This window comes from Cydia strobilella, chromosome 17 (assembly GCF_947568885.1).
Source record: "Cydia strobilella chromosome 17, ilCydStro3.1, whole genome shotgun sequence".
Lineage (NCBI taxonomy): Eukaryota > Metazoa > Arthropoda > Insecta > Lepidoptera > Tortricidae > Cydia > Cydia strobilella.
Window position 1 is genome coordinate 15,614,473 of NC_086057.1, and position 10,594 is coordinate 15,625,066.

At 38.5% G+C, this 10,594-nt stretch overlaps 1 protein-coding gene across 1 annotated transcript in view; it reads left to right on the forward strand.

Moving 5' to 3' along the window:
• LOC134749114 (microtubule-associated protein futsch-like) overlaps nt 1-10,594 on the forward strand; it is a 251,041-nt gene that overhangs the window by 217,014 nt on the left and 23,433 nt on the right. Inside the window, exons 6-8 of the mRNA XM_063684018.1 lie at nt 1,676-1,857; nt 4,630-4,801; nt 5,410-10,418. Of these exons, the coding sequence (XP_063540088.1) occupies nt 1,676-1,857; nt 4,630-4,801; nt 5,410-10,418 (5,363 nt within the window). The remainder of the gene's footprint in view (nt 1-1,675; nt 1,858-4,629; nt 4,802-5,409; nt 10,419-10,594) is intronic.

Genomic DNA, 10,594 nt, shown 5'->3' on the forward strand with positions numbered 1-10,594 from the left:
TGATTCGCAAACAGTCAGTGAATTGTGAATTGTAAATACGATTTCAGCACACTGTTTGCACGATACATCACCCCGATTGCGATGATTCGGCTCGGTGATTGCGGTTACCAAATTAATTCGGTCATCGGTAACATTTTGGTTACAAATGGAAAATATGACGGAAATGAGACAAGTTGACCGATAGGAATGTTAACTATAATAAAAATTTAATTATTAATAGAGAAACGTAAGAAAGCAGTTATTTTTAGATATAATTTATATTTTATCAATCGTATAGAACTACAGAATAGGTAACTTGTCCGTGACGTAATTTGCTAGTGTTTCATATAAATTCCATAGGCTAATCGTTTTGACAGTTCTAAAAAAGAAATTTATTTGACTACTGGTTTGAGCTCTATTATTATTTTTGTTGACTTATTGAAAACGATGCCCATTTCAAATTGATGGGCTAATAAAGTTCCTGCTACTGCACAGAGACAATGAGGTCAAATCAAACATACGTTATGACTTTATGACATCAAAAAGATATCACTCCTTTATTACCTCACTGAAAAGAATAAAAGGAGGGTAAACAAAAACGTGAAATAAAAAAATAAAATAAAACATACGCATTAATGTAATTAAAAATAATAATTTGATTTGATAATTTTTAACTAACACGGGGACTTAATCGCGTAAAAACTTACGTTTATTTATGGCCTGACGTTTCGAACGTGACGTTACGTTCGTGGTCACAGGCAGACTGGCGAGGAATTGTATCAACATCTTCTTGGTGCGCGGGTGTTGCAAACTACCCGCACTTGATCTTGATTATTAACTTGTACGCTAGGGTTGTCACCACAGAAATATGGTTGTCACTTTGCCTACACACAACACTCACGACATCCGATGGTATGTGATATTTTTTCCCCCTTACATTTTCTAATCACTGGATTCCACGAAGAATAGAATAAGATAAATCCCTACATGGGAAATCCTTATCTAGAAGTACATGCACTTAAGTCCGTCTTAATATCAAGTAATCGACACGAATCTACTCTTAATCAATTGCGGTCTAGCAAACACTTTGACTGATTCGGGGACACTTTGTAATTAATTTAGTGTTAGTGTAGTAGTTTACATTTAGATCAGATAGGTAAGATTATCTTTATTCAGCTTCGTTGGGTATCTTACTAACTAGGCCGTAGTAGCTGTGAATAAAAACACAAAAGATGTTAAACGGGATAAGCCACAACCGACCATAACGCTGCATGGTTTTGATTGGTTGTTTAGGTACAAATAACTCTATTTTATTGTTGTCCTTATTTAAAATACATTATTTCACACCATGCACAAAATAAAGCACCAGATTATTATTTAAAAACGAAGAAAACTGGCATTTTTTGACACAATTTAAAACACCTACAACACAATTTTACATATGTATAAAAACTAGACCATGACGTCACTTGTGGAGTTGAGTTGAGTTATAACATTATATGGAATGGATTACGGTTCAAAAAAGATACTGATTTGACTACTTAGTCAGTCAAATACCCTAATACGAAATTATTTTATGGTGTTCATCAGCAGGTCCACTTCACCAAAAGATTATACATCACTGTTTCTAAAAAAAGTAACGTTATTTAAACCTTTACTTAATTCTCCAGACTAATATATCCCTTTCCCATTCCAGTTGACGGCGGATTCTCTCGCAAAGCGTGCTGGTGGGACTTCGCTCGCCATCTGGACCGCCTGGACGCCGTGCTGCTTACCAGGCTGAACAACTGTTCCGCTGCGGGCATGGCGGCTGTGCTGCGCAGGAAGGCACAGGCGTCTGTGTATCCGCAGATTGGACATTTCTTTTGCAACCTGGAAGTAAGTACTGACTATCTGGACTAATAGGATGCTCTAACCAAGATGTAATGGCAATAACTACTTGGTCGTGAGCTGTACTAATTATATCAGCGCATAAACCTCCGCTTCGCAGTAAAGTTGGCTATTTGGCGCCATACCGTCAATGTCAGGTATCAAGTGCGCAACCCGATCCGATAGCTACACGCGCGAATACACCCTGCTTACTGAACATGAGAACGCATCCATATACATTAAATATTATTGTTTTGTAATATTAAAAAGTATTTCGACGGTTATGAAAGTTATTTGTAAACTTTAGTTGAAGCAATGAATACGTATACGAATTCCTTCAATTTTAGTCTTGTGTCTGTGCTAAGAACCTGTGTGCGAAGTGAGTCTGGGGAAAATACTAGCGACAACAATGCACTATAAAAAGATGTGAATCTGCATTGTCTTTATAGTATTTGACAGTTGTCAAACGTCAGATATGTATGTGTTCTATATCCAGGGTGGCTTCACAGACATGCACAATGCAAATAGTTACTTATTGTGATTTCTGTTATACCTATATTATAATATATTATATTATATTACTTATATTCAACAATATAGGCCTTTGTCGTTTAGTACACCTGCATGAAATAAGATGCAAGTGTGATGAAAAGATGATAATACTAGCTTTTATGAATCATAAATTATGATTTACTGCAATGGCTTCTAGTTATTACCTCAATATAGGTATTTGCCAAGATTAAAAGTGTCTCGCATAATCGAATTAGAGATCAAGCAGGGCGGATACCAAACAGTAAAATCGTTAGCAAAGACACATAATCAGAGCTTTTGTACGAAACAATAAAGAAACATAATTGAGTACTATCTACAAGTAAAGCTTCCACTTACGGAAGAGTAATGAGGGAGTTATGACTGACCGAGAAGGATACAATAATTATTACTCTTTGAAAGTGCTTATATACAGTTTACTTTTGCGAGTCAGAGACAAGAGGAGTCATTAAATGATCCGCTCCACTCGCAGTTGAAATTCAGCGTAACACTACTGAAAGTACTGGAGAATTATTGAAATTTTAAAATCTGTCATGGTTTTGTCATTCAAATGTCATTTGGTTTTACAGTTTGTTTTTAGGGTTCCATACCCAAAGGGTAAAACGGGACTCTATTACTAAGACTTCGCTGTCCGTCCGTCTGTCACCAGGATGTGTCTCATGAACCGTAATAAAGACAGTTGAAATTTTTACAGATGATGTATTGCTGTTGCCGCTATAAAAGCAAATATACAAATTTTCTTTAGAGGAAAGTGTGGACTACATTTGTATGGAGAAACAGTCACGTAACGTCGTTCCCTTTACTCTTAAACAATTTGTGAATCCTTAATAACATTCCTGCCATAATTTGTTACCGCGCGCGCTCTGAAGCAGTAGATTATCTACGTGCTGGTGGACTATAGTTCGGGGTTGAAGTGTAAAGTATCACTTTACACTCCGTGCGGTATGACGTTAATTACACACTAATCGTGAGGTGTGGTCGACGTTAGTACAGTGTTTATTAATCCTAAAAATAATGGAAGAATGATTTTGTGTGTGGACAACTGGACATATACAATGAAGACAATGTGAGAATTTGTGGTCTTTAATTATAGGTACCTATGTTATGTACTTATTGTTTTGTCCCAAAATCTTGCTAGATTAAATAAACTAGTTATATTTTTGTTTAAACTAGCACATCATCGCATCATTTTAATTATTATTCTATGTACATTTATTGACTGACGTTTTTATTATTCAATGACTTCAATGTAAACTTTATCATATTCAAAAACAGTAATAGTTTTTAGACTAACATAAAATAGTACATTTCGATGCTAGTGCGGAAAGTATGTCATTACTTCACGAGTACCGAGATATCTTGCCACGAGCCGTAGGCGAGTGGCAAGACTCGGGACGAGAGAAGAATGACATATCCGCACGTGTATCGAACGACGTTTTTTAATAGAGTTGTGAAAAAATAAAAGAAAAGCAACAAGTATTAAGGAATGGAATTCGAAACTTTTTATATTATTAATTCTGTGACATCATTGACATTGACATTATGAAGAGGTGTTTTTCTAGCTTTTATTCGACTAGAATAGATTTTGTTATTATTATTGAACCCACTTCAATTAAAGTTTTTTTTTTCAAATGCATGTTCTATAAGACAGAAACAATTGTAAATATTAAAACTTTGTACTATTATTAACTAAATATCGTTATTTACGATTATTTGTGTATCGTATATTTATAAAAACAATATCGAATGTTGCCTTTGGAAACTTTAAACATTCTTGCAGTAAGAAAATACGCCTCTTCTTTGACAGGCGTTATTCAGACAACTTATTAAGAACGGTTTTTCAACATTAAAAAATAAACGTATAATGATGAAGAGGTAAGTAAGGTAAGTAATAAAATATGAACTATGCATATTTTTCGTATTCTTACATTAACAGTAGGTTTTTATATTGATTACGACGTTTAAAGGAAACTAATATAAACACTCATCAATAAGTAGTCATGAATTGGAACAAGTATAACTTTAAAAAAATTGGAAAACTAAAAAGCACTAGTTCGCAAAAACCAACTTTCCGCACGCTAAACAGCCACGAAAAGTAGCACTTTTTGAGCAACTGTATTAAAAATAGAGTATTTCTGATACTCCTTATAAATGTGTCTGGCAGTGCATTGTATGTATACAAAAATAATGAACGTGTGCAAAATTACTAAATCTCTATTTTTCTTGTTTTAGGAGCGGCGCGCCCTTGCAAGCCCCGACGGGGACAAAGACGCGGATCCCCTTCTCGTGTCCCTCCTACAGGAGGGTTCCGACATGATGGCGGATCTCCGACACCTCAACCTGAAGCCTCAGCAGTGCTACCGTAGCCCTGAACCTATTAACTTGTACCACAAAGTTGGACACGGTACGTACAGACTAGGCTTAGACCTCAAACTTTAAGATCTCCTATAAGAGGGCTCCGATATATCAACCAGAAGTCTCAACAGAGCTACCGTAGCGCCTTAATTTGTATCACAAGGTCGGACATAGTAGGTACATATCGACTGCAGACCGGCTAGTATACCTTGAAGTCACGCTAGATATACATATGATTAGGTCAAGGAGGGCTTACACTTGAATGTCAGCCTCAATATGTGGCCTCAACAGCGATATGTGGCCGCGACTGTAGACTACCCATCTTTTTCTAACTGTATAAAATTAAAGAAGTACGGGTAGTCCATCTCCCGGGCGAGATACTCTCGCGCCAATCATGTGCTAGCCCGACAGCGGTAGCTCTGTCGGGCCGAGCCTCTTAGTTTGTATCACAAAGTCGGACACAGTACATTTCGACTGCACGAGTCCTTAGACGTCAATATCAAGCTCAACATGAAGCCTCGACAATACTACCGTAGCCCTGAGCCAACTAGTGTCATAAAGTTGGTTACTTTTACAAAATAACCTAATTAAGCAACATCGGATACCTTTTCAAATTGTCGGCACAAAATAAAAGCTAATTAAATCATCACATTGCAGGTACACTCGACATGTACGTCCTGAATCCGTCCAAGGACTCCAAGCACGTGCGTGACTTCCTCAAGAAATGGCACAACAGTGAACAGAAGCTCTTCGAGGGAGCCAGCGTCTCCAGCGCATTCAACTTCCCCATCCCCAATCTCGTCTCCATCTGTGCTCTCCTCGTATGGCGACCAGCCAACCCTGATGACACCATCACCCGAATAATGTTCCCAGGCTCAACCCCACAGCATAAAATCTTCGAAGGCCTAGAAAAACTCAAACATCTTGAGTTCTTACACCACCCGACATGCACGGGCCGACAAATTGCACCGCCGGCCCCACAACCTACAACTACGACAAGAGTTAAAAGTACCAGGACCACGAAAAGCAAAGAAAAGACAGATAAAACGAAAGACGAAAAATTTGCAGAACCTGAACCACCCCCAAAGGTTAAAGATGAGAAAAACATCATAGATAATAAATTACTCAGCGAACTGACTGACGGCGAAGAAAAGAAAATTGAATCTGTGCTGCAAGAGGCCATAACTGGCAGGATAGAGACCAAATTAGATGATAAAATTGCTCAGTACGAGAGCACTGTGATAGATAGTAAAAAGAAAGAAGTAAAGAAAAAAGAAAAAGTAGCGGAAAAGAAGAAACGAATCGATAAGACTGAAGAAAAAGAGGTAAAGGAAGTTAAAACGGAAACGAAACAGGAAGTGAAAAAGTCGGAACGTAGGAAACTAGATGTACGAAAAAGTGAAACGACTAGTGTGACTACTAGAAATAAAATTAGTCACCGGACTGCGGTACAGAAAACCGAAAAGAAAACAAGTACTACTTTATTAGACAAAAAGCCAGGGGATGATAAGAAATCGCCGCCGGCCACTCCGAAAAAGACAGCAGAAGTAAAATCGACCATCTCCAGCATTCAACCAGCTGTGAAAGATAGAGTTAAAGCTAAGACAAGGAAACTGAGCCCCGGAAGTACTCCAGCTAAAAGCACTAAAGAAGCCGCGAACCGCAAGGTCATGGAATCAAAATACAAACAGCCATCTCCCAAACGGGATATCATTCAGAAGACTGCAGATAAACCTAAAGTAAAACGTGAACCTATTTCACGAAGACCGCGTCCTGTAGTTTCACCAGTGAAAGGAATAAAAGCTATGAAAAGTCCCACGAAATCTATTAAGTCAGTGAAAATTGACTCAAAACTAAAAGGACTTCAGAGAGTTAATTACGAAGACATTCTAAAAGACGCCAAAAAATCAGACGAGGATACGTCTAAGTCACTTGATGATATTAAACTACAAGAATTAGATGACAGGGAAGAGCAAGAGATCGTAAGAGAGATTGAAGCAGTATTTAATAGAGACAGTGAGGCTGAAGAAAAAGTAGAATTCGTAGGACGTTCTGATATTGAAAAACTAATAATAGAAGACGTAAAAATTGAAACAACAGCTGATGCAGAATTTGAGGAGGAGTACTTAATTATTGAAAAAGAAGAAGTTGAGCAATACACTGAAGATTCTATCGCAGATCATGAGGCCAGTCAAGAACGTGAGGATGAATTACAAAAGCACATTAAAGATAAGGAAGAATCAGAAAAGAAGAAGGATGATTTCAAAGAGGAACATGTTGAAGATAAACCAATAATAGAATCGAAAAAAGATATTAAACAAGAATCAAAAGAACACTCTGTAAGTGTTGAAGAAAAACAGGACCATAGTAGTGAAAAGAAAACTTCAGATAGCAAAAACGGTGCTGTCAAACCTAAAGATTCCATAGAACTTAATGTAATGCAGGAATCACAACCCGATGAAAAAATATCGACTACTATCGAATCAGGGGCGACCACAGCACCGACGTTACCAGAGGATGAGAGGATAACTCTGGATGAAATCAAGGAGGATCAGCAAGTAGAAGAAAAACATATCAAAGAAGAAACGAAGGAAATAGTTCCCCCACAAACGCTTTTAGACATTAAAGCCAAGAGTCCAAAATTAGAAACTATACCAGCGCCTTTAAGGGAAATAGTCAAAACACCCGATGAAGTCGCAGACCTGCCTTTACACGAAGAAGTAGATTACAGGACATATGAGGAAAAGAAAACCCCAGTTGAAGAAGATATATTTAAAAGGAAACCAAATATTGGTTTTGTTCATGAAATTAAAGTACCTAAAGACCTGCCCCTTAAGGAAATTGAAGCTGCAACGTCCTTCAAAGGAAGCCAACATGATGTGGTTTTAAAAACTGTAGAGCGCCCGTCGCATGCTGAGCTGGTGATGGTTACTCCGGGATCAGCACCAGAATCACCAATGTACCCAGAACCGAGTAAAGTCCCCGCTATTAAAGAACTAGAACCAGTCAAAGAGTACGATGATACTGACTTCAACTTTGGACAATACACAGAACAATTAAGAGAGACTCATATTACTACCGTAGACTCTCCCATCAAAGACGAAGTAGTTATTGTTGAAGAGATTATTGCAGATAAAATACCCTCAATACCTGAGGACGTCGAAAAAGAAATTGAAGAAGCAGGTAAGTTAGAAGGCATAGATAGGCCTCCTTTAAGCCCTATAGACGTAGAAAAAATTGTTGCTGATGTCGCTGAAGTATTAAAATCTGATAAAAGTTTAGAAGAAATCATGGCTGAAAAGTCCCCAGTTATGCTTCAGAAGTCTCCTGAACACTTGTTTAAAACGGATACGATAACTAGTGCTATTGAAGCAACGAAGCAGTTAATCTCAAGTGAGACAGCTCTAAAAGAAGAAAAACACAAAGAGACTAAACAAGAGACTGCTGATTTGGTCAAAGAGATTTCTCCTGCAAGATCAATTGCATCTGAAGATTTAAGCGAAGTTTCAGACAAAACTGTACTTAGCGAGGGCAAGCGAGTTAAACGTGAAATCAAAGAAGACACACATGACCAAAGAAAAGCGAAGGATGATTTGACTAAAGTGATTAAGGAAACATTACAAGAATTAGTCGAAACAGATGAACAAAAAGACGACAATCAAGATTTGATAGAAGAAAAATCTGAGAGGAGACTAAGCGTTTCTTTGGAAACAGCAAAAACGCTAGAAAAATTAGAAGAGAGAATGGCTGATCTAAAGAAAAAGGAGGAAGCAATATCTCAAAAAATACTATTTGATAAAAAACGAACAAGTATTGATTACCTAGAAAAAGACAATTTTGAAGAAAGTGTAACATCCAAAAAGACTGTCAAAGAGGTGGCAACGAAAGCAGATGAAACAGTGCAGGCTTTAGATGAAATAGATTTTGTCACAAGCCAAGAAACTAAAAAGTTACATGATGAAATAATATCAACAGAAAAACAAATATCTAGTGAAATTAAACAACAAATAACAAAAGCTATTAAAGAGCACGAGGTTTTTAAAAATGGCGTGTCTTCAAATGATCATTATGAAATTCAGCAGACGTTTGATGAAACTCAGAAGAGCTTTAAATTAGAAAAAGATATGCTAGAGGTAGAAGAAATGTTATTTGATAAAAAATCAACTCAATTGGTCCATGAACCTGTTGTTGAAGAAACCGTCACCATCGATAAAAACATCCTCAAATCTGATAATCTTCTCAGCAAGGTTCACTCGAAAGAACCCAGTTCAGAGATAGATGATCAGAGTATAGTCGAAGACAAAACAAAAGCAGACCATTTTGCTAAAGTAGGTAGCACTTATAAAGATTTGACTATCACAGATAAAACAAAGACTGTACAAACACATGAAGATTTGACCGTAACAACAGCTGATGTGCATGAAAGTCGCAAGGCAGAAATTCAAAATGGACATAAAGAAAGCCCGGATAAAGAACATTGTCTACTTTCGTTGAAAGAAAGTAAACTTTCCCTTGACAAGGAAAAAGATGAAGCTGAAGAAACTCACGACGAAAGAAAATCAAGTATCATTGAAACGGCGACTAAAGTAGTTAGTGACATATCCAGTCAAATATTCGAAAAAACTGACAAACTATTAGAAAAGCACCTCCTAATAGAGGCTGAAACTTCTGACAAACTTGATGAAAAGCAAGTAAGTATAGAAAAGGAATATCAGCCAGAGGTGTCGGTCGATGGTGAAAAAGTTCAAAGCATATCCAAACAAGACAGTGTAACAGAAAAAGGCATAGACGATGAAAAACACGTAAAGCACACAACCGACTTGGCTAAACCTATTGAAACTAGTATAAGTAAAGAAGTTGTCGACGTAACTTCAAAGGGCTTAAGAATTGAGAGGGATTCAGGAATTTTGGGTGCTATTGATAAATTACATGAAAAACTGAGTCCAGAAAAAGAGGAGAAAGAGGAAGACGTGACATCCGACGAACTTACAGAAACAACGCCACTTTCAGATAAACCTGAAAAGGACCTCAGTCCGCAAAAACAACAGACTGAAGTCATCGACAGCCTAGAAACAGAACTAAATTTAGCAAATAAACTTTTGTCATTCGACAAGGCACCTAGCCCCGTACCATCTGAGAAGGCCTCATCAAACAAAGCGTCTAGCCCTGTGCCATCTGAGAAAGCCCCATCTGACAAGGCACCTAGCCCTACATTATCGGAGAAAGCACCGTCAGAACGGGCACCCAGCCTCATTGCTTCAGATAAAGCAGTAAGCCCAGTTCCATCTGACAAAGCGCCTAGCCCTACATTATCAGAGAAGGCCCCGTCGAAAACGGCCCCAAGTCGGCCTTCGGAGAAGGCACCTAGTCCAGTTCCGTCAGACAAGGCCCCTTCGGAAAAGGCATCTAGCCCAACGTTATCAGAGAAAGCACTTTCAGATAAAGCAGTAAGCCCTGAACCATCTGAAGAGGTGCCATCGGAGAAGGAACCAGGTCCAGTACCGTCTGAGAAGGCCCCATCGGAGAAGGCACCAAGCCCAGTACCGTCTGAAAAGGCCCCATCGGAGAACGCATCCAGCCCAATACCGTCTGGGAAGACCCCATCGGTGAAGGCACCAAGCCCAGTACCGTCTGAAAAGGCCCTTTCAGAGAAGGCTCCCAGCCCAGTACCAAGCCCAGTACCATCTGAAAAGGCCCCATCTGACAAAGCAATAAGTCCAGTACCATCTGAGAAAGCACCAAGCCCGATACCATCTGACAAGGCTCCGTCAGAAAAGGCGCCTAGCCCAACGTTATCAGACAAGGCACCAAGTTTAGTACCATCTGACAAGGCAATCAGCCC